We start from the raw sequence: 23553 nt of genomic DNA, 5'->3' as shown, positions 1-23553 counted from the left end.
CTTGATGTTGATTTTCACAACTTTTAGCTCCGAGAACAACTGGAATGGTGTCATGTGTTTGTGCAGATCCAGGTGATCAAGATAGCCACGGCGGACAACAGAGAGACGCGCTCCGCCAAGGATGCGCTGCTGCTCTGGTGCCAGATGAAGACGGCAGGGTGAGCAAGGAGGTAGACATTTCCAGGAGAGCTTCAGCACATTTTATTGAAGTTTAACATCGCTTCAGGTACCCCGAGGTCAACATCCAGAACTTCACCAGCTGCTGGAGGGACGGCCTCGCCTTCAATGCGCTCATACACAGACACAGGTGGGCCACATGTAGAAAATATGAAGGGTGTATTAGGGTCACTTTGGTATTTTTGTGTACCTCCTCCAAGCTATGTTTTGTCCAGCGTTTATATGTTTGTGTTCAAAATAACCAGACCGGATCTGATCGAGTTCCACAAGCTGACGAGATCCAACGCGACTCACAACCTGCAGCAGGCCTTCAACATCGCTGAGCAGAACCTGGGCCTCACCAAACTCCTGGACCCAGAGGGTGAACACTGCACCTCATCTCTTGTCACATTGCATGTGTTTGGCGTCAGAGTCTCAATACTTTCTTCAAACTTGACTGAGAGTACCCGAAAATCTCATGCGTGTTAAATATGTGCAATCCCAGCATAAATATAAATAATATGCAAACAACATTTCTTCTTTCGGTCTCCTTGGCCCAGATGTGAACACGGAGAACCCGGATGAAAAATCCATCATCACCTATGTGGTGTCCTACTACCACTACTTCTCCAAGATGAAGGCTCTTATTGTGGAAGGCAAGAGGGTCGGCAAGGTAGCAAACATTCAGTTCATTCCCTTCTTGTCCCCTCCCCCCTCCTTTTTTTTCCTGACTGCCCGTGCTTGCACGTCAGGTGCTGGACAACTGCATCGAGGCGGAGAAACTGGTGGGCCGCTACGAGGCGCTGGCGTCTGACCTGCTGGACTGGATCGAGAAGACCATCGCGGTCATCAGCAACCAGAAGTTTGCCAACTCGTTGACTGGAGTTCAGCAGCAGCTTCAAGCCTTCACAACCTACTGTACCATCGAGAAGCCCATCAAGTAAGACCACTCACGGCCTCCATTGTGTCACACGTGGAGGTAACGCCATTTTCCTGTGGGCAGGTTCCAGGAGAAGGGGAACCTGGAGGTCCTTCTCTTCACTATCCAAAGCAAACTGAGAGCCAACAACCAGAAAGCCTACGTGCCTCATGAAGGAAAGCTCATCTCCGACATCAACAAGGTCTTCTTAGAAAATGTTTATATGATCGTGTCGCCAACACGTGTGACACCCGCTGGTGAGCTCACGCCATGTCTGTCACCACCTGCCCAGGCGTGGGAGCGTCTGGAGAAGGCGGAGCATGAGAGGGGTGTGGCCCTGCGCAAGGAGCTGATTCGCCAGGAGAAGCTAGAGCTGCTGGCTCAGCGCTTTGACCACAAGACCACCATGAGACAGGCGTGGCTCAACGAGAACCAGAGGCTGGTGTCGCAGGTACCGTGAAAATTCCCACAAAGAACCGACCCGGGAACTAAATGATGCGAAAGATGCGCTTTCTATTCACATAGGACAATTTTGGCTATGACCTGCCGGCGGTGGAGGCCGCCATGAAGAAGCACGAGGCCATCGAGGCAGACATCGCCTCCTACGAAGAGCGAATCGGTGTGGTGGTGGAGCTGGCGGCAGAGATGGAGGTGGAAGGCTACTACGACATCCGCCGTATCGCCGCCCGCAAGGAGAACATCCTGGGACAGTGGAGTCTGCTGAAGGAGCTGGTGGCGGGGAGACGGATCCGGCTGGAGAAGAACCTGGCGCTGCAGAAGACGTTCCAGGACATGGTCTATATGATCGACTGGATGGAGGACACTCAGGTAGCTGATGGCGGCATTAAAAGTGTAACTGCTTCTGGATGTTTCTCACCAACCCCTTCCGCTCCGTCCCAGTTCCAGCTGCTGTCGAAGGATTTTGGCAAGCATCTTCTGGAGGTGGACGACCTTCTGCAGAAGCACAGCCTGCAGGAAGCTGACATCGGCATCCAAGCTGAGAGGGTGGAGACGCTCAATGCCGCTGCGCTCAAATTCACCACCATAGAGGGTACGAACTACTACTTGAAGTTGATAAACTTGTCAAATCCTTCCCCCAGAAACCTGTGCTAACTAAAGAACCTTGTTGTTACATGACCTTGATGATGAGCGATGCTAATGATCATTTTAAGCTAACGTGAGCTATGGATATGTGAGGTCTTCCTCTTGCTCCTCAGCCAAAGTCATTAATGTAAAGTGGAGTAATAGTTTGTAATAAAAGCCATATGTTGTTAAATTCTATTAGCGGTGTCAACAGTCCCGCAATCATAAAAGAAGCATGAGCGGCACTGAGCCTTTGTGGTGATTTTGATGATTCATCAGTTGTATTTGATCTTGAGATGACAACAATACTGATCTTTGATGCTGGTGATTGGCTGTTTGAGCGATGCGCCGTGGTGCTCAACCTTGTCTTCTTGTCTCCAAGGCTACCAACCATGTGACCCGCAGGTGATCTGTAACCGGGTCAACCACGTCTCCTCCTGTCTGGAGGAGTTGAAGCAGCTGGCGGACAAAAGACGCATTGAGCTAGAGGAGTCACGGCAACTGTGGGCCTTTTTCCAGGTAAGGGGGTGCAGCGTTTTGGAGGTGGACAGTGGGAGTATTGCACCAACCTGAAAAAGATAAATCCCCCAAATGAACTTGAGCTGATTCAGCTCTGTTCTCTAAAAAGGAGCTGGAGGAGTCTGAGGCCTGGATCCGAGAGAAGAGCTCCATCCTGGGAGCGCAGGGTTATGGGAAGGACCTGAGCAGTGTGCTGAAGTTACTCCAGAAACACAAGACTCTGGCTGGGGAACTGCTGGCTCACCGATCCTTGTTGCAGGTCTTGGTTTGGTCCATTAAAGTACAGAACCCGGACTCCATTCCCCACTGTTATACGGTTCTTTCATTCATTTGTGCAGACGACCATGCAGCGAGGGCAGCAAATCCTGAGCGAGAAGAGCATCGACACGGCGGGCATACAGGAACGCATCATGGACGTGAAAGACGAGTGGAAGATGCTGGAGGACCAGGCGGCTCAGCGTCTCGGCCACCTTCAGGAAGCACTCAATTTCTTCCAGTTCTCCACCGAGACGGACGACCTGGTGGTCTGGCTGCAGGACGCCTACCGCCTGGTGTCCAGCGAGGACTTTGGCCACGACGAGTACTCCACACAGTCGCTCTTGAAGAAGCACCGGGGGGTCAGCGAGGACGTGGACAAACATCGGCTGCATGTGGTAGCTTTGCGCAAACACATGGTGGTGCTGCCTTTGCGGTACCGTGAACAAGAGGTGGGCTGCAACGACAACAATGAAAAAGCTGTGTCATTTCCTCCTTTCTCCATATCACATTCCTGTTTTGGCTGGCAGGAGGTGCAGGTGAGGATGTTGGAGGTGGAGCAGCTGTACACCGAGGTAGTGGAGGTGGGCGTGCTGCGCCAGCAGTGGCTCCACGACGCCCTCGCCGTCTACTGCATGTTCAGCGAGGTCAACGCCTGCGAGCTGTGGATTGACGAGAAGGAGCAGTGGCTGAACAAGATGGAGATTCCCGAGAAGCTGGAAGACGTGGAGGTGGTGGCGCACAGGTGAGTGTCACGCAGTGGTCCACATCTGAACACTTTTTTTTTTCCCCCTAACCGGGTCTCCTTGGTGCAGATTTGAGTCCCTGGACCAGGAAATGAACAGCCTGATGGGAAGGATCCTGGATGTGAACCAGATAGTCCAGCAACTTCTGGATGGAGGTCATCCGTCCTCTACAGAGGTCAGAGGATGTCAGGACCACCTCAACTCCAGGTACTGAGACACAAACGTTCTAACAGCCTGGTGTCAATCTCAGGTTGAAGATCATATTGTTCTTCCTTGTGGGTGTGTCAATGAAACATGGCCCGCCCATCTAGAAAGTGGCGGCATCTGATTGGCTCTATTCTGGTATTTACTGGCGTCTGCGTTGTCTGGCAGCAACATAAAGCCATCACGTGGGGTGTCCATGAGGCTTACGACCCCACAGTGCGACCATCTGTAGTGGCGGTGGCCTCAGCCACCATGTTTACCTCCATTCATCTTCTTACTGGCGTCTGCTTCCTGCCAGGTGGAACAGCATTGTGAGTCTGGTGGAGCAGAAGAAGGACCAACTGGACTCCATGTTGCGTCTGCAGAACTACCTGCTGGAGTGCGTCGAGATCAAATCCCAGATCCAGGAAAAGCGGAAGGCCATCGACGCCACCCAATATGCGGGCAGCGACCTGGGCGGCGTTCTGGCGCTGCAGAGGCGGCTCTCCACCATGGAGGGGGCGCTGTCCGTCCTGGAACCCAAACTGATGCACCTGCAGGTCGGGCATGAGTGTGTGTGTGTAGGGAGAATGTGGGCACAGGCCAAGATGGCGATGTTTAAGATCTTCACAATAAACGCTCACTGATGTAGGAAGAGGCGGAGCATCTGGCCACTGCCCACGCGGGTCGGGCCACGGAGGTTCTCCTGCCCTTTGATGGCATCAGTGTGGAGTGGGAGGAGCTTAAGCGGACACTGCAGGGCTGTGAGGACTCGCTGATGGTGGCTAGCAGGCTGCAGAGCTTCATTCAGGTCAGCAGGTGGCGCTCACACGTTCATGCAAACAAACTAAAACCCATCACAACATGTATAACATATATTGTGATTTGTCTCTGTATCTTCTCAGGACTTGGACTTGTTCCTCACCTGGTTGGTCCAAACGCAGACGGCTGCTGCCTCGGATCAGCTGCCCAATGACCTGGAAGAAGCCGAGAGACTCATCAACAAACATGCCGCCCTCAAGGAGGAGATTGGCCGGTGCGCCATCATGATGCTGTCTTTAATATCGCTTCTAGAATGGTCCTTCAGAAGGGTCCTTCCGTGTTTGTGTTCGCAGCTACGAAGAAGACTACGAGCGTCTGCAGGCCATGAACGAACTGCTGGAGTCGGAGGAGGCGCCGCTGCCTCAGGCCGCCCTGCAGCAGTGGCTCCAGAAGCTGGACGTGGGCTGGAATAAACTGCTGGAGATGTGGGAGAGCAGGAGAGAGGTCCTGGTGCAGGCTCACATCTTCCATCTGTTTCTGCGAGACGTCAAACAGGCTGAGTCCTTCATCAACAACCAGGTGAGAGAAGATGTCAAGATGATGTCACGGCATCCAACCAAGTCTCGTGTCTCTCAGGAGTCAGCGTTGGCCCACGTGGAGCTTCCGACCACAGTGGAGACGGTGGAGGCGGCCATCAAGAAGCACAAGGACTTCACCACCACCATGGAGCTCAATCTGCACCGCATCAAGGCTGTGATCGAGGCGGGAGAAAGCCTGATCAGCCAGAGCAACATCTACTCTGAGCGCATCAGGGAGCGTGTTGACACGCTCGCCAAGAGGTAACGCAACAGGAAAAGAAAACGATATTGATGGTGGAAGATTTTGTGATGGAAGTTTATTTTTTTGCCATTGTGCAGGGCTTCTTTTCCCTTTGTTCTTTCTTTTTTTTATATATACAGTAGGTTTTGTGTCCACCATTCCCTCATTTAATGTGAGCGCAGCTGCCAGACTATTCGGCAACAATAAGCATTAGCAGCACACGCACAACTGACACCTAGCCATGAAATCAGTCTGATCTGCGTGTGTGTGTTGGGGGTAGGGCTAAGTGTTTCCCGTGGGGGGTTTCTGGTGGTTGTGTGGGCCTCTTGTGAGGAAGCATATGGATTGAAGGTTACATTTACATGAATTTAACGCTACAAACGTAGTACATTGTGTTAACACATAATGGTGTCTGTGTTATCGATAACAATACGAATTTAGTGATTGAAATCAGTCATACACGTAATCATTAGGCTGATTTGTATGTGACACGGTGGTCGAGTGGTTAGCACGCAGACCTCAGCTAGGAGACCAGGGTTCAATTCCACCCTCGGCCATCTCTGTGTGGAGTTTGCATGTTCTCCCCGTGCATGCATGGGTTTTCTCCGGGTACTCCGGTTTCCTCCCACATTCCGGTTTGGGGGTGTGTGTGTGTGTGTGTGTGGGGAGGGGAGGAACCTACACTCTTTTGTATATAATGGGATTGTCAGACAATCATATTTTCAATCAAACATGCTAGGTTAATTGACGACTCCAAATTGTCCATAGATATGAATGTGAGTGTGAATTGTTGTTTGTCTATATGTGCCCTGTGATTGGCTGGCCACTAGTCCAGGGTGTACCCCGCCTCTTGCTCAAAGACAGCTGGGATAGGCTCCAGCACCCCCATGACCCTTGTGAGGAAAAGCGGTAGAAAATGAATGAATGAAGGAATGAATGTATGTGACTTTTTAGAGTCAGTTCTTCGTCTGTAATATGACTTTCCTTCCTTGTGTGTTTCTCTCAGGGGCAACCAGAACCGAGAGCAGGCCCAGCAGTGGTTGGAAAAGCTCAACGACCAATGGGAGCTCCAGAGGTTCCTCCAGGACTGTCACGAGGTGGGTCCACCAAAAATCAGCGCTTTTGCTCCACCTTTGTTTAGCGTTGTTTTTGCTCACTGGTCCGTATACCCGACCTCCTTCCTGTTTACAGTCTTCCGAACAGTAAGAGGAGAGACTGATGTCACATGGATTGTTATGATTCACAGTGAAACCCAGTCATGTTGAAATAGGCCAGGGGTCGATGACCTTTAGCATCAAAAGAGACATTTTGGCCATTTCTACCAAATTAAAAGCCACTTAAACCTATTTCACCACTAAATTGAAGGTCATGCTTTTTTCCGTCTTCCTGTTCCTGCTGGTGGAGTGACAAGCCACACCTGATGCCACCTGGCAATTCAACCTGTTTATTAAGCCTTTTCTTAAGCCGTCTTCACCAATTTAAGATAAAAAAAAATTCCCAATGAAAGTGTTGTTACACATCGATATGTTCCAGGTCCAGTTCCTCTCTCTGTATCGCTTCAGTTGCCTTTCTTTCTTAGAAAGCTAACAAGCTAAATAGCTGACCAGCGTCGACTAACCAGGAAACACATCCTCGCCTCGCACTTTGGTGGAGAATTGCAAGTCACACGCTTCACTCCGACGCAGAACTTTGAAAGGCTCATGATGGCATCAGAAGGGACAGCATAGTCACGACTCAGAAGCATGAAGCAGCTGGAAGAAAAGAATTAGATGCTGTTTGCAGAGCCATGATGTCGGCGATTGTCAACATACCTGATAATAAGTTGCTCATATAAATCAGAATAGTCAAAAAATGCGTCATAAAGAGGAGAAACAACATATGTAAGTTGCACTGGACTGCTCACATTTATTTTGAAATTGAGTTGACCAAATTCAATGCCAACAGCAAACATTCAACCTGAAAAGACAAGTTATTCAATACCGGGGAAACGCTGAAGCGACTAAATTACACAAAGAGGCCGAACAAGCTCCTATCTCATTCTTGCAGCATAGCGTAGTTGTCACAAGTCTAAAACGTCCTCTTGTGTCCGGTAATATTCACTCCTTGCTTCATGTCAGTCGGTATCAATTCACATTTAAAAACATTGTTTACATCTAATTAGCAAGCTAATGAACTTACAAGCTAGCGAGCTAACCAGCTAAATCAAATGTATTTCTTCTAAACTTAAGCCAAAAAACGTACCACTTCCACACGGAATGGGAGGAGAAAGTTTTTCACTATCATGTCATCTGTCATAGACATGACTTAATGTAGTGTTAAGGTAATATATTAGTGTTTTGTGTTATTACTGCTGCCTAGTGACCAGAATACTACATATCGCTCCTATTAATAATAGGAGCTAATAATAACTGACTAATAATAGACCATAGTCTACCACGAAACAGGGATAATAATTAATTTCTGAAAACCCACGATACAGCGAAGGAGCGATAAACAAACTGTGATGTTGGAAGGGACGAATGTATTGACATATAAAGACCAGGACCAGCAAAATTATGATTAAAAAGTGTAACTTACTGTCCAGAAAATATGCTAATTGTAACTTTGGCCAGTGACAAAAGGAAGATGATGGATAATTTTTATTATATGTGATTTTATATGTAATTTTTCTTCGTTTTATTTGAATTCTGCTGTTTTCGTATGACATATCAAACTATTATCTAAGGCTAATATTCTTGTATGTCATCAAATCATTCTTCCAGTGGCTGACAATGTAAAAAATGTGAGTGAAAGGATCCAGTTTAATGCTTATGTGCATTTATTTTGAAGCTTACTTTGCACTTAACAGGAAGTGCGCATTTGCGTGCTGTAACTATACAGTAGTTACATTGCTGTTGTGATTTCATGCTAGTGTTTGATAGTGAGGAATTCAACAATACAGCAAAGGAACCAATTTTTCATAGAAATGACCCCTTTGGCTCTCAAATTTAATCCACTTCCACGTTGACATGAAGCTAAACAGACCAAGTAAGAGACTGAGGGACCTGGACCGGGACCAGGACTCAGCACAAGCTGTCATGTGACGTCCCCGGGTTGAATGTGGGGCGTGTCCTCCTCTTGCTGTCTGTCCGGCCCCAAAAATCCTGTTGAGTTTCTGCAACTTTCTCTCTTTGGCTGTGTTGAATTATTCAACGGCACGGCTCCTCATCATTAATTCACAAGAGCAAGAGTGTGTCTAGATGTGTGTATGTACAGTATATGCATACAGTATACTGTACTACTGATGTACATGTAGTGTCTATGTGGCCCATACTGATAATCATATGAGCGTCTATGAGTACACAAGTTATAGCAGCTTCTTTGACTGTGACCGGCGTGGTCATTTCAGGACCGCATAGGCTTCTCCTTCCTCCTCCTCCTCCCCCATCCCACCGTACAATCCATTTACAGTCTCAGAGGACTCGGTGCACTTTGACCTGCATGTTCACTCGCCATGAAACGCTTCCTGGGTCCGTTTAGGGGCTCCAGTAGGGTCCCGTGTGTCCGGCGCTAGCTGTCACGTTGTCTGTGTGATGTGACTGCAGCTCGGAGGCTTTTTAGCTTCTTTGGGCTGCTGCAGAGATGGGGTGGGTGGGGGTGGAGGTGCTGTGTGTGGGTAGCTTTTGTGTCCCTTTTAAAGAAAAAGAAAATGCTCTCACCATCCCCTCCACCCATTTTACCCCATCCATGCCAGCACCATTTGATGTGTCCAGTAAACCTGCCCCCCTCCAAAAAAAAATCCCAATCCAGTCTTTGCTCCTCCCTATTCCTCCATCCCTCCACCCCTCTCTCGCTCACTCGCTCATGGAAGGTAGCAGGCAGAGAGGAGGGGCCAGCGCATCATCTCGGCCGCCTGCCATTTTATTGTTTCTGAAGGGGGGGGATTTTTCCTCTTCTTCATCTTCTTTGGCTTTGGTCCGTTCTGTCCTCGTGCCCTCGTGCTCGTCACAGCTCAGCCCCGCCTCTTTCTTAGCAAGAGAGAGAGCGCGTGTCCGTCTCCCGTCGATGGTGTCAGCACACCTTTTTGTGCAGCTGCCTCTCCTCCTTCCTGCTCCATCGCTTTCCCTGCGGCGGAGCATGTCCCGGGCGAGGATGCGGACGCCTGTGGACGCCACCGCCTGCCCCACGCCTTCCTCGGCTCGTTCCTGCTAAAGAGCACCGGTAAAAGCGTGTTTGCGTTGGGACGCGGGAAGAGGAGATGCTGCATGCGGCTGTGTGGATGTTGTTGCCGGGAGACGAGGATGCTGACCTAAATGTCTTAGTGATGTTGTCAGTGCAGGCGTGTGTGTGTGTGTGTGTGTGTGTGTGTGTGTGTGTGTGCATGCATGCATGGGAATTCCTGCCGCCATGCTTGCTGGCACACACGTGTGCGACGACATGCCTCTGCTGTTTCATGTGTGTGCCTTTGACCTTGTGACTTAGTGACTTAAGACATGCGTGTCTCCTAAATTGTGTTTTTGCCAAGCAAACATATTTAAACTTCTTTTTATTTTGCAACATTAACCTGCCACGTTTAAGCCAATGAAAAGCATCAGAACTAAACATTTTTACATTTGTTGAAATAGGAGCGTGCCAACATGAAAAGGAGTCCAGCAGAAGAAAACCAACAATGTACTAAAAGTTGTAGACAAGCTAACGTCACAAACCCCAATATATGTTTCTGTCTTGTGATTATTACTATTATTATTACTACAGTTTTTCATTCAAAATGATCCACATCCACCTTATGCCCATGCCCACTGTGTATGTGTGTGTGTATCTATTATGTAAGCCGTGACTAACCGGTCTTCTTCTCCCTATGGTCCAGCTGGGGGACTGGGTGTGCGAGAAGATGCTGATGGCGAGGGACAGCAGCCACGACGAGACCCAGAAGCTTCACAAGAAATGGCTGAAGCACCAGGCCTTCATGGCCGAGCTGGCCCAGAATAAAGAATGGCTGGAAAAGATTGAACGGGTGAGTTTTGCCTTTTTTTTTTTTTTTTAAGGGGCGATTGCTAAGTGTTGCTAAAAACATGTAGCATGCCAGGTGGAGAGCCGGGCATGTGACACCAGCATAGCACTTCTATTTGACCACACATATCAATCCAGATTTTCTATGCTTACATTTATTTCTAGCAACATATGCTGTCATAGCTGTTTTGGCTTGGTTTTGTTATGATTTTGTTTAAAAAACAAAAAATATGGAAATTGTCAAAATTTTGATTAGGAATAATTAAATGAAAAAAACTACAAACATAAATGTTATTTATTCATTCATTTTCTACCGCTTATCCTCACAAGGATCGCGTGGGGGGGGTGCTGGAGCCTATCCCAGCTGTCTTCGGGTGAGACGCGGGGTACACCCTGGACTGGTCATAACTCTGTTATAACAGAGAGGCGTGCTTGCTAAAAAAAAATCAACGTAATTAGTTAAATAAATTTGTTAGCATGTTATTTTTGACAGCCCTAGGATGGATAAGTAATAAATATTGTCAAAATGATAGAGAATACAATTATAGAGACTACAATGTGAAATAATTGTAAATGAGGTATGGATGGAATTTATTGTTGATGCAGACTACCCGTACATTCTTGCAAAATAGAATTGAATTGTGTTTCACACCTTCTTTAGCAAACTGCTGGCACTCGCAACTTTCTTTGGCCCCATGGTGGGTTGTTTAGCAGTTACACTAGGTAAAAAAAAATGCACGGACTGCAAGTCAGCAAAGACGTATTTCTCCCTTTCACAGAACAATACAGTACAGGACAGACGGACTAGTGTGGTACGTGTAATATTGTCCAAAATTTGAGGCCAAATTTCATTTCCCCCCCCGCAGACAAATGTTTTTGTATTTGAACTGATGTTTCCCATTATCTTACTCGGCTGCTGGATCAAATCTGCGGCGCTTAAGTTACGAGGTCAGAGTCCTCTCAACGTTATACGGCAAAAGGAGACCAGTCACGCGTGCACTCGGGCATCGTGCTGCACCGCGCTTCCTCTGCAGTGTGGAAGTGGGCAGGGTTGAAATTCAACTCCCCCGCTGGGAGCAGAGAGAGCGTCGAGAACGGCGATGCGTTTGCTCTCACGTGTGCACGCGAGCGGAGGCACACCATGACTTGCTTCAGGGGAGGAAGATTTTTAACAGATGTGTACTGTGGAAAAAAAAACACAAGTGGATCTGCAGCAGAATGAATTTATGGTCAAACAAATTCTGTCCTCAATGTTCTGCACTATGATGTTGTTGGTGCCTGTGATGAGCTCTCCAATCAGAGGAGGAGGAGGACAACGTCCTGATTCAAGCAGCAGCTTATTCACTTTTGCTTCTGATTGGGCCGCTTTTCACTGTCCTGGTTACGTCTCTTCTCTCTGCGAGGTCCTCTGAGATTCTCCGCACTATTTTTGTCCCTGTTGAAAAAGCTCTCGCCGCAGACAAGGACGCTTTGAAGCATGTTTGTCGGGCCGGTGTTCACTAGTAAACAAGTCGATCTGGATCCTCGACTGGCCTGCAGTCACTGAGCTGAGTCTCTTCTGTCCTGACGTCATCACTGGAGTTGTTGAATCATGGCAAAAATAATAAGACTTACCTTCTGCAGTAAGCAGCAGGGGGTACAACAACTACGTACATGCTCATGCTGTCATCCTTGTTTATCGCCATTAATCAGCGATAGGATTCCTTATTTATTTGTAGAATCAAAAACCTGATTCCAACCTTCTAAGTATGTGTTTTACATTATTAGAGCCCTCCAGACATGAAATAACACCCCTATAGTCACCTTTACATTGGTATTACCCAATACAGTAGGTGTAATAAGATAATATAAGTAACATAAATAGGACTCATGCTTGTGTGTGTTGCTGTAAATGTGTTCCGGTGCTAGTAGAGCTGAGTGGGGGGAGGGGGGGGTCAGACATAAATGTGATGTTGTGCGTTCAGGGTTGAGTTTTAGCTTGGCATAGGGGATGATTGCGCCTGTTGTGAGATCATTAACACCAACAATTATTCTGGCAATCGAATCTGGTGCTTGTGTGTCTCACCCAACATTTCAGTTACATCACAATTAGTGACCAGTGTAGAATATTACATATCATCACAACGCCTTCTGAATGCCTTGTATTTACATTTTAGTTTATGTAGCTGAATTTATGCTTGACAAATGCTGAATTTAGGCAAAAACATTGCTTAAATATGCATGTTTTTAGACTAATAATGGGCTTTATTCACCCACGAAACAGCATGATTTATGAATGAATGTATTTGGAAAAACTGTGATAAAGCGAAGCTGTTAAATCGGAAGCGCAAATTGTACTCCTTTGTTTACTTTGAATTCCTAGCGCCTCATGTTGTGTTGCCATGCCACGATATAGCCAATGCAGCTATGCCTTGGGAACACCAACCACGTCACGGTCACTTTAAGGCCGACATCCAAATCCAGGGCGGAATTCCGAGTCTGGTATCTTCAGGAGCTTTAAGACTTGAGACTTTTTGGAGGTTCCACTGTAGACTGTAGAGGTGTTCCTATATGAAGCGGCATACAAAAGCAGAACACACACCCCCCCTCAGTGCCTTAGGCGTCTCCAAGGAAACACCAGCGTCCTGCAGGACTCCACCTTTAGAGCTGGGATGTAGCATAAACGAATGAATGAATGTCGGGTGGAAGGAGACAGTTTTTCACACTCGGGGTAAATATTGACGCTGGAGCATCCTGGGCGACATTTGGAGCCGAGCAGACGTCTGTTGCGATTAGACACACGCCAGTCTGGAACTGTTGGCGTCTGCCGGCCCATCTTAGCCAAGCTCTCGCGTGGTAATAGTTGCAAATGGACATGCTTGTATGCAGAGGAGCTGCTCAGGCTGTTTCGGTTTGAGCGTGGAGCCTGTGGGCTAAGCTGCGGCGGCCCACGCAGCCCTCCCACTCGCAGGACGCCTTTTTACAATAATTTACTTTCTTGTGCTTCCAAGCGAAGACTGTAGTTGGTTGCCGGCTGGCGTTATTATCTTCCGTTACATGGGTGATAAACGATGTCAACATAACGATACTTCAATTTGTTCTCATATTAATTATTAGACATTTTTAATGAGAAAAACCAAACACTGTCTGAGTGACATCATCCTTTTTCCGGAGCCGTAAAAGGAGACAAATAGGAGGAACATTTGGTTGGGGGAAGGGAGCGACCTGGTGTGTGTGTGTGTGTGTGTGTGAGTGATATAATGGCACATTATCTGCACTCCCTTCCCCCCCAATACCCTGGTCTTGTCCTCCTGTCTCTCTCTCTCTCTCTCTCTCACACACACACAGAGGTGTTGACAAACAAGGTCATCTGTCGTCTTTGTTTACATTAATTGATGATCATACAAGCTAATGGTGTATGTTCCAAGTTTGACAAAGCCATGTGTTGGTCCAGGAGGGCCAGCAGCTGATCCAGGAGAAGCCGGAGCTTAGCCAGATGGTCCGGAGGAAGCTGGAGGAGATCCGGGATTGCTGGCAGGACCTGGAGAGCACCACGCAGGCCAAAGCCCAGCAGCTCTTCCAGGCCAACAAGGCCGACCTCCTAGTCCAGAGCTACCACAGCCTGGACCAGAGGCTGGGCCAGCTGGAGGGACAACTGGCCTTCGTGGACCGAGGGCAGGACCTGAGCACCGTCAACAGGCAGTTGAAAAAACTGCAGGTGTGCACCACAGAAGAATTTTCATCAGAGGTCATCAGCATTGAGCATTTGGGGGCTGTAGTTAAACGAGCAGCCAGCAGATGGTGCACACGTTCATGTTCATTTCACCATTCTTGCTCTCCCACAGCATGCTTCCTTTCAGCTTCCTTTAGCAGGCTGCCATTAGCTGTGCTTTACCTCCTCCTCACCCTCACTCCATCCTGACAAGGGTACAGTAACCTTCACTATGTTTTTCTTTGGCCCTTATTTTGCCGCCATGCTCAACTCCCCACAGTACAACTTGCAATACGACAGCCATCCTCAGGGGCGGCGATACTGGGGGATATCATTCCATAAAGATGTCATTATCTCCCCAATCTATGTGATTTAAATTAGCACTCATGCTAAGGAAGTTAGCATTTCCTTGTTACTTGTTTCAGCATGGATGACAGATGCACGTGCTGCAACCCGTTGGTGTGGCATGTGAGCCACTATATTAGGTACAGTGGCACTATTTAACAAGGTTCTATACACCTCCTCAGACCATGGAGTCCCAGATGGAGGAGTGGTACAAGGAGGTGGGGCAGCTGCAGGTGCAGGCCACCTCCATACCGCAGCAGACGCAGGTCAAGGAGACGGTTGCTGAGCATCAAGCGGCGGTGGAGGCCCGCATGGTGCGCCTGATTGAGCCCCTGAAGGAGAGGAGACGCCTCCTGTTGGCGTCCAAGGAGGTGCACCAAGTTGGACGAGACCTGGAGGATGAAATGGTGAGTCCTGGTCTCGCTGGAAATGTGGACATGACAGCTCATACATGTTATGACGTGTGATTGTCTTGTAGTTGTGGGTGCAGGAGCGTCTCCCACTGGCCATGAGTCAGGAGCATGGCTCCTCCCTGCAGTCGGTCCAGCAGCTCATGAAGAAGAACCAGGTAAGATCATCCAGATCGCCCTCAAAGTGCGCATAGGAGATGTAAAGCATCACTCTTGTGTCATCAGACACTCCAGAGGGAGCTCCACGGCCATCAAGGGCGAGTAGATGAGGTCCTGGAGAGGGCGGGGATCATTGCGTCCATCCGCAGCCCAGAAGCCAACGTGATGAGGGCGGGCCACGAGCAGCTGGCCCAACTGTGGGCTTTACTCTGGGCCGAGACCGAGCGAAGGCAGCTGGTCCTGGATGCCATGTACCAGGCACAGCAGTACTACTTCGACACGGCCGAGGTGGAGGCCTGGCTGAGCGAGCAGGAGCTGCACATGATGAACGAGGAGAAGGGGAAGGTGAGTAGAACATCCCATCGTCACTTCCCGACCTGTCCAAATATGTCCAATAATAACATCGCAAGGAACAAACCTCTTCCCCGTCTCCTTCATCTTGTTCCTTCCAGGATGAGCCGAGCACTTTGCAGCTGCTGAAGAAGCATCTTGTCCTGGAGCAGACCATCGAAGACTATGCGGAGACCATCGGCCTGCTCTCTCAACAATGTCGGCAGCTGCTGGAGATAGGACACCCTGACTGGTTAGCTTACGCACGGAAATAAACACATATGTGTAAAATGTTATTACATATACATATTTTGTGTGACTCTCACGTTCTCAGCGAGCAGATCAGCAAGCGGCAGTCGCAGATCGACCGCCTGTATGTGTCGCTGAAGGACCTGGTGGAGGAGAGGAAGAGCCGCCTGGAGCAGCAGTACTGGCTCTACCAGCTCAACAGGGAGGTGGACGAGCTGGAGCAGTGGATCGCTCAAAGGGAGGTGGTGGCCAGCTCACCGGAACTGGGCCAAGACTTTGAGCACGTCACTGTAAGCATGGAGCCATCGTAAAATAATAATTCTCATATGATGATTAACACATTAGGCATCACTAGTGATCTTTTTGGCCTTTTTCATATTTTTAACACTGTTTTTAGTTCTTACTTTATTATTAAGTCTCCTCCTTCTTTGTACCTTCAGCTGCTCCAGGAGAAGTTTACGGAGTTTGCCTCAGAGACGGGGAATGTGGGCCAGGAGCGAGTGACGGCCGTCAACCAGATGGTGGATGAGCTAATCGACTACGGCCATGCCGAGGCCGCCACCATCGCCGAGTGGAAGGACGGCGTCAACGAGTCCTGGGCCGACCTGCTGGAGCTGATGGAGACCCGGGCGCAGATGCTGGCCGCCTCGCACCAGCTGCACAAGTTCTTCTCCGACTGCAGAGAGGTCAGGAGGAGGATGAGTGTTGTTAATAACAAATTATCTGATTAGTTCTTAAACTAGGGGCTGCACGGAGGCCTCACAGCTAGGAGATCCGAGTTCAATTCCACCCTCGGCCATCTCTGTGTGGAGTTTGCATGTTCTCCCCGTGCATGCGTGGGTTTTCTCCGGGTACTCCGGTTTCCTCCCACACTCCAAAAACATGCTAGGTTAATTGGCGACTCCAAATTGTCCATAGGTATGAATGTGAGTGTGAATGGTTGTTTGTCTATATGTGCCCTGTGATTGGCTGGCTACTAGTCCAGGGTGTACCCCGCTTCTCGCCCAAAGACAGCTGCCCAAAGACAGCTGGGATAGGCTCCAGCACCCCCTGAGGATAAGCGGTAGAAAATGAATGAATGAGTTCTTAAACTGATTAGTTCTTAATTCTTCAGCCTCTAACACTCAGATTGCCATTTTTCCAGGTTCTGTGCCAGATAGCGGACAAGCATCGCAGGTTACCAGAGGTTCGCGGTCGTCAGAGCAGCACGTCCAACACCAGCTCGCTGCAGAGGCTGCTGCAGAGCTTCGAACAGGATATCCAGCTTCTGGTCACGCAGGTACAGCGGCTAAAAGTTCACACGCCTTCCCTCCTGGTGCTACTAAGTCGCCACCCCTCTGTGTCTCTTGTCAGGTACGCCAGCTGCAGGAGAGCGCCGCCCAGCTCAGGACGGTGTACGCGGGCGAGAAGGCAGAACTCATCGCCTGCCGCGAGCACGAAGTCATGCAGTGCTGGAAGGAGCTGCTGACGTCCTGCGAGGAGTGTCGTGTGCAGATCACCACGGAGACGGACAAGCTGAGGTTCTTCAGCCTGGTCCGGGATCAAATCATGTGGATGGACTCTATCATCTGTCAGATCGGGACGGGAGAAAAGCCGAGGTAGATCTACAGTAACTCCGTATCCCTGATGATGTCTCTCATGAACTTCTTGAACGTCTGCAGGGACGTGTCGTCTGTGGAGGTGTTGATGAACTATCACCAGAGTCTGAAGAGCGAGGTGGACGCTCGCAGTCAGAGCGTAATGGAATGTATCGAGATGGGGAAGACGCTTTTGGCAGCTCGAAACCCTGCAGCACAAGAGGTCAGAGATCAACACAAGTCCAACTGGGTCTTCATACAATATGTTACACATGTCAAACTCAGGCCGGGGGGCCAAATCTGGTCCGTGATGCAATTTCATCCGGCCTGTGGAAGTGTATGGAAGATTAAATTGTGTTGTCCTGCCTTGCGGAGCTTATCAAAAGTGCTTACGTCACTTTTAGAGCGGTTTTAAGCCATAAAAATGGCCACAAGGCAGCAGAAGAGTGGACTGGTGGCCAGCCAATCACAGGGCACATATAGACAAACAACCATTCACACTCACATTCATACCTATGGACAATTTGGAGTCGCCAATTAACCTAGCATGTTTTTGGAATGTGGGAGGAAACCGGAGTACCCGGAGAAAACCCACACATGCACAGGGAGAACATGCAAAAATGCCACACAGAGATGGCCGAGGGTGGAATCGAACTCAGGTCTCCCAGCTGTGAGGCCTGCGTGCTAACCACTGGTCACCGTGCAGCCAAAAGCTTAAATTGTAAGTGAAATTTGAACGCAAGCACACACACACGCGTCCTGGGTCTTTCCCGAGGCCACCTACAGGTCGAATGTTCCCTGAACACCTCCCCTGGGAGGTGTCCGGAAGGCATCCTGACCAGATGCCCGAAACACCTCATCTGGCTCATCGCAGTGAGGGAGAGCGTCGGTTCTACTTCGAGTTTCTGACTTAATTTTTTTATTTTCACATTGAAATTATATTTATTTTATGTGTGCCAGCAAGTCATGAAATAAAATATCTGTCCCCTGCGTAGGGGCGTGACAGAATATACTGGTGTGATGTGATGGTGACGTTGCTGATGTTGCCTGCAGATCAAGGAGAAGCTGGACAAGGTGGTTGCTAAGCAACATGAGCTGTCTGAGAAGTGGGACAAGCATTGGGAGGTCCTACAGCAATGTGAGCACACACTGCAGCCCACAACTACACATAGACACCCCCCCCCCCCCCAAACACTGACATCATCAATCATTAACCAAATAGTGACATGTCCACAACTTTGTGCATTTAACCGGTTGTCTCACGTTGTTGATGTTCTTCTGGTGATTTTAGTGCTGGAGGTGCATCAGTTTGCTCAGGAGGCGGTGGTGGCGGAGGCGTGGCTGACGGCGCAGGAGCCGCTGGTTAACAGCAACGAACTCGGGGCAAGCGTGGACGAGGTGGAGCAGCTGATACGACGACATGAAGCCTTTCGGAAAGCCGCCGCAACCTGGGAGGAGCGCTTCAGCTCACTGCGCCGCCTCACCACGGTATTACATTCAATGCGGAGGAAGGAGACACTTATAATTCACATGCTTGCGCACTTGTAGACTGACTAACTTAGGGGTTCACGTAGTGTAGAACTTTTTTTTTTTTTTTTACATAAAATTGAAAAAGCCCTTCTGTGTATGTCGACATGTGTTGTATTGTTAACTTCCTCATTATTGTCAAGCAGCGTCTGTCAAGATACACAGTATCACACAATTTACACAGTAAAAGTTTACAAAAGCTTTATTTTCAATGTAATGGAGACACACAAGGAGGCCAGCGTTGCAGCTCTGTTCGATAAATATATATGTATAAAATATTGTAATGTCGGCGGAATGAGGATGAGGCAGGATGACTGTGCACAACTCAGCCTTTTATTGGCCGTACATCTTATAGCAAGAAGTGACTCAGCAGCTCTTCTTCTCTCTTGGGCTGGTGATCAGCGATCAGGAAACACTGCTGCCCCCTATAGCCCAAATCCTGAATCACAGCTCAGAACCATACACAATACTCCCGTCGCTGCTCAAATAGAAGAAAAACTGTGTCTCAATTAGGTGACAAGACAATACATTTTCTATACATAATATATTTTAATCTAGCCTGAACGGTGTTCGAGTGGTTAACATGCATGCCACACAGCTAGGAGACCTGAGTTTGATTCCATGCTCGGCCATCTCTGTGTGGAGTTTGCATGTTCTCCCCGTGCATGCGTGGGTTTTCTCCAGATATGTTTCCTCCCACATTCCAAAAACATGCTAGGTTAATTGGCCACTCCAAATTGTCCATAGGTATGAATGTGAGTGTGAATGGTTGTTTGTCTGTATGTGCCCTGTGATTGGCTGGCGACCAGTCTAGGGTGTACCCCGCCTCTCGCCCGAAGACAGCTGGGATAGGCTCCAGCATGCCTGCGACCCTTGTGAGGAAAAGCGGTAGAAAATGAATGAATGAATGAATATTTTAATCTACTCATATAATTTAGACGGTTCCACTGTTCCACTGTTACCGGCCCCGCCTCCACCCACCGAGACAGGTCTTCAGGGAGAGTCACACATAAATGTGCAAGCAATGGTTAATTTGGATTTCGGCAAAAGCCGAGATAAGCAGGTTCCTATTACATTTCAGAGCAAAATCTGAGATCTATGCAAGATTCTCTGGTTCATAGTTAATAGTTCAAGCTACCCGCAGGTAGATGTTAACAGGGTTCTGGTCATCTGCACAGGTGGAGAAGCTGAAAGCGGAGCAAAGCAAGCAGCCAGCAACCCCTTTACTGGGTCGTAAAGTCTTCCTGGACCCGCAAGATGCCTCACCTGCCCCCTCCACCCTCCCACGCCTCCCGCTCTCCCCCGTCATGAGACAGACCATCTATGAACAAAACGAGGCCAGCACCCCGCCTTCACCCTCGCCTGCAACACCCACACCCTCCCCTTCAGCCGCCGCCCGTCGACTGAGCTCCACAGGGACCAGCTACTTGCCTGTGATGAATGGCAGCGGTTATCGTCACAGCCTGGAGGCACGTCACGGGGGCATGGCAGGTGTGGCTGCGGGACTCCGCCAACCCGCTCCTTCCTCCATTTTGTCCGTCGCCACAGCCGCCATGCTGGTCTCGGCCAATCAGGTGCGGGAAAGCACCAGCAAGGTTCGCCTTCAGCCGGCAGCAGAGGTGGATGCAAAACTGTCTCCGTATCTACGGCAACCCAAAATCAAACACCTGGATGACGCGGTGACGCCGCTGGTAGTGGCCAGCAGGCTGGAGAAGGCCAGGGAGAAAGGCCGGGAGATGATGACCGAGAGAGCCGAGGTGGCCGTTATGGCTGAGGTGGTTCTCCAAGAGCCAAACAGGGACAGGCTCCACGGAGAACCTGCCAGAGGGCACCATCCCTCCAGGACTAACCCTGAGCCGCAGGTCCAGACTCACACCTCTCACAAGGAGCACAGGTTGGAACGCCAGCTGTCCAGCGAGCAGCTGATCCAAGCTCGTAGGGATGAGCTTCCTCAGGAGGTTTGGCGGGAACATGCAGAGCGGCGGGAGAGGCGGACTCTGGAGAGGCAGACGTCCAGCGAGCAGGAGGGCCACGGAAGCCTCGATGGACGAAGGAGGGACCGACACCGGCTGGAGAGGCAGGAGTCCAGTGAGCACGACACCGGGAAGGAACATTCTGACAGACGCTCAGGAGGAGGGTGAGATGTTTAATGCCGCCCATGCTTCTTAATGTCCACTAATCCATCCTGTCCAGTTCACCATCGTATGGTTTGGAAGTCTGAACTTTCATCGTGGAGCATTTAATTCACTGCTAACTGCTTTTTTTGCACAGAGAAAGGAGAGCCACCATGGCAGAAATAGTGGAGCAGCTTCAGGAGAGAGAAGCAGCACAGGTTGGAGATTTCTGCAATTTTGATGTGCAGTTCTGATGTACGTAAATATCTTCATCTTGCTGACTCCACCCCCTCCAGGCCCGAGGCGAGGTGCCCCGCCTACCCAACGGCCTACCAGAGAAGTCTTCCCGTCCCGATCGGCCTCGAGCTCGGGACAGACCCAAACCGCGGCGCAGACCGCGGCCCAAAGAGGCGGGAGATGCAACACGGCGATCCCGATCGGCTCCCGCCCAGAGCGGCCCGGCGGTGCCGCAGCCGCCGACCCACAGCGCTCACCACGAGGGCTTCCTCTTCCGCAAGCTGGACATCGAGAGTCTGAAGAAGAGCACCAACAGGTGGGTCTTCTGCGTCCTGATGCCAGCAGCACATCTGCATGATGCAAGGTGTTTACCGCACTGGTTAAGTCATTTTAAATAATGATTGCACTAGCTGCCTCCTCCGGAGAGAACCAACAGTATTGTGGCTCGGCTGACCTAACGCACACACAAAAAAAGCTCCCACCATGCACCTTATGGCCTCGATGCATGGACAATGTCTTCCCCGGACATTCCCTGAAATGTGCATGGAAGCAGGGGTGTCCGTGTTTGGAGTAGGACCACCTTGATGATGGTTCACAGTTTTTATAGTTGTCCTTTAACCAAACTTTTTTGCTGTCTGCTTCTATCCTCGCTTCTGCTGGCTGCTGCCCCCCCACCTCCATCACCCCTAAGGTAAGTCCTATTTAAGCTCCGCTTACTTTTCCCCGCTCGAGCTGTATGTAGTCCCCCCCACCCCGCACGTCCTCCCTTTGCCTCCCTTGGCGTCCGTCTTGTGTTTGTTTAGCAGTGTGTTTTCTCCTCCTCCCTTCTTGGTGTTGGTCCTTCTCGCCCACCTACCTGTAAGCTCAGGTGAGTGAGGTGTTAGCTTAGCAGCGGCTACACTGCAGCGCCCCCTAACTCCTCGCGTCTCCACCCCCCTCCTCCTTCCCTCTCACCTGACCCCCGACCCCTACCCACAACTCCTCCCATCCGGTCTTCTCGCACCTCAGCAGGTCCTGGGTCAACTTGTACTGCGTGCTGAACAAAGGGGAGTTGGGCTTCTACAAGGACGCCAAGAACACTACCACCGCATACAACAACGAGCCGCTGCTCAACCTGGCCCAGTGTCACTGTGACGTCACCAATGGATACAAGAAGAAGAAGAACGTCTTCACTCTCAAGTACAACCTGTTTGTTCTTACTCACATGCTAATATGCTCGTATTAGACTTGTCAGTTGGTCGAAAGTCTCAGAAAATGTTCCAGGTGGTCAAGACAGTCTTTAAGGACTCCTCACTTGGACCAAAAGGCTCCAAAGACCATTCAGTTGGTAGATGAAGCATCTAAAGACTTGTCAGTTTGTCTTCCAAAGTCTTTTAAGACTTTTCAACTGATCCAAAGTCTCAGAACACTGCCCAGTTAGTCTAAAAAGGATCCAAAGACTCTTTACATGGACCAGAAAGGTTCCATCGACTCTTCACTTGGATAAAAAAAGTCTCGAAAAACTATTCGGATGGCCCAAAATTGTATTAACAACTGTTCAACCGTCCAAAAGGTTTTAAAGATGCTCCAGGTGCTCCTTATCTGAATCCTCTTCAGTTGAGTTTCAAAAGTCTTTTGAAACTTTCAGTTAGTTTCCTAAAGATTCTTCTCTTGGTTTAAATAATTCTGTTAAGAGTTTTCAGTTGGTCCAGAAAAGTTCCAAAGACTGTCAAGTTGGTCCAAACAGTCTCTCAAAGTTCTCCAAATATCCCAAGGTCTGCCCAAGACCGTCCAGCTGTTCCAGTGAGGTTCTCAAGACTCTGCAACTGGTCCAAAAGTCCTTTCAGTTTATCCAAAAAGTTTTCAAGACTTTTAAATTGGTCTAAAATGTTCCTAAAGAGGCTTCACTTGGTCTCAAAAAGGTCTGTGAAGACTCTTCAGTTGATCCAAAGCTTACAGAAACACTGTACAACTGGTCCAACAAATGTTGGCCAAAAAAATCCTGAAAGTCTTTAAAGATCCTTAAATCGGTCGAAAAGGTTTCTAGAGACTATCCACTTGACCCGCAAAGTCTCTAAAGACTGCAAACGGTCAAAAGAGTATCCATCTGATCCATAATGCTTTTAAAGACTCTTCAAATTGAATTAGTCTGAAAGAAAGAGTCTGTATCTGGTCTTAAGATTGTTTAGATGTTCCGGCAAACTCTGCAGTTTGTCCAAAAGTCTCTAAAAACCTTTCAGTTCATTCAAAAGGTTTTTCAAGACTCTGAAGTCAGTTGATTCCTAAAGTCCCTAAAGACTCTTCCCCTGGACCAAAAATTTCTGAAGTCCTTTCAGTCTTTTAAGTCTTCAATTGGTCGAAGCTGTTTCTAAAGCTTCTTCACTTGGTTTGAAAATATTTGCAAAAATGGTCAAAAGACTATCCATGTGACCCACAATGTTTTTAAAGACTGAAAGACTCTACAACTAGCCTAAAGATTGTCTGGCTGTTCCAGTGAGACGGTC

At 49.1% G+C, this 23553-nt stretch overlaps 1 protein-coding gene across 5 annotated transcripts in view; it reads left to right on the top strand.

The window, feature by feature from the left end:
• Positions 1–23553, top strand: part of sptbn4b (spectrin, beta, non-erythrocytic 4b) — a 30493-nt gene that overhangs the window by 4492 nt on the left and 2448 nt on the right. The window contains exons 5-41 of one of the 5 annotated variants that reach the window (XM_078792762.1): positions 67–158; positions 227–307; positions 423–538; positions 717–829; positions 909–1096; positions 1160–1277; positions 1368–1526; positions 1601–1903; positions 1976–2126; positions 2541–2677; positions 2787–2936; positions 3016–3384; positions 3463–3677; positions 3748–3885; positions 4181–4421; positions 4514–4672; positions 4767–4897; positions 4977–5202; positions 5260–5462; positions 6449–6539; positions 10289–10435; positions 13865–14128; positions 14650–14874; positions 14946–15035; positions 15103–15381; positions 15489–15619; positions 15701–15905; positions 16056–16301; positions 16760–16894; positions 16969–17213; positions 17277–17415; positions 18246–18330; positions 18484–18680; positions 19898–20856; positions 20991–21051; positions 21130–21386; positions 22079–22249. In XM_078792762.1, coding sequence (XP_078648888.1) covers positions 67–158; positions 227–307; positions 423–538; positions 717–829; positions 909–1096; positions 1160–1277; positions 1368–1526; positions 1601–1903; positions 1976–2126; positions 2541–2677; positions 2787–2936; positions 3016–3384; positions 3463–3677; positions 3748–3885; positions 4181–4421; positions 4514–4672; positions 4767–4897; positions 4977–5202; positions 5260–5462; positions 6449–6539; positions 10289–10435; positions 13865–14128; positions 14650–14874; positions 14946–15035; positions 15103–15381; positions 15489–15619; positions 15701–15905; positions 16056–16301; positions 16760–16894; positions 16969–17213; positions 17277–17415; positions 18246–18330; positions 18484–18680; positions 19898–20856; positions 20991–21051; positions 21130–21386; positions 22079–22249 — 7217 coding nt within the window. Of the gene's footprint in view, positions 1–66; positions 159–226; positions 308–422; positions 539–716; positions 830–908; positions 1097–1159; positions 1278–1367; positions 1527–1600; positions 1904–1975; positions 2127–2540; positions 2678–2786; positions 2937–3015; positions 3678–3747; positions 3886–4180; positions 4422–4513; positions 4681–4766; positions 4898–4976; positions 5203–5259; positions 5463–6448; positions 6540–9363; positions 9643–10288; positions 10436–13864; positions 14129–14649; positions 14875–14945; positions 15036–15102; positions 15382–15488; positions 15620–15700; positions 15906–16055; positions 16302–16759; positions 16895–16968; positions 17214–17276; positions 17416–18245; positions 18331–18483; positions 18681–19897; positions 20857–20990; positions 21052–21129; positions 21387–22078; positions 22250–23553 lie in introns of those variants that run through there. The other 4 variants (XM_078792764.1, XM_078792761.1, XM_078792763.1 and 1 more) reach the window with 4 other exon arrangements.

The sequence above is a fragment of the Doryrhamphus excisus genome, linkage group LG8 (assembly GCF_037039965.1).
Source record: "Doryrhamphus excisus strain RoL-2023G ecotype Guam linkage group LG8, RoL_Dexc_Guam_v1.1, whole genome shotgun sequence".
Taxonomy (NCBI): Eukaryota; Metazoa; Chordata; class Actinopteri; order Syngnathiformes; family Syngnathidae; genus Doryrhamphus; species Doryrhamphus excisus.
The sequence above is the reverse complement of the archived record's forward strand: the minus strand, read 5'-3'. Positions and strand labels throughout refer to the sequence as shown.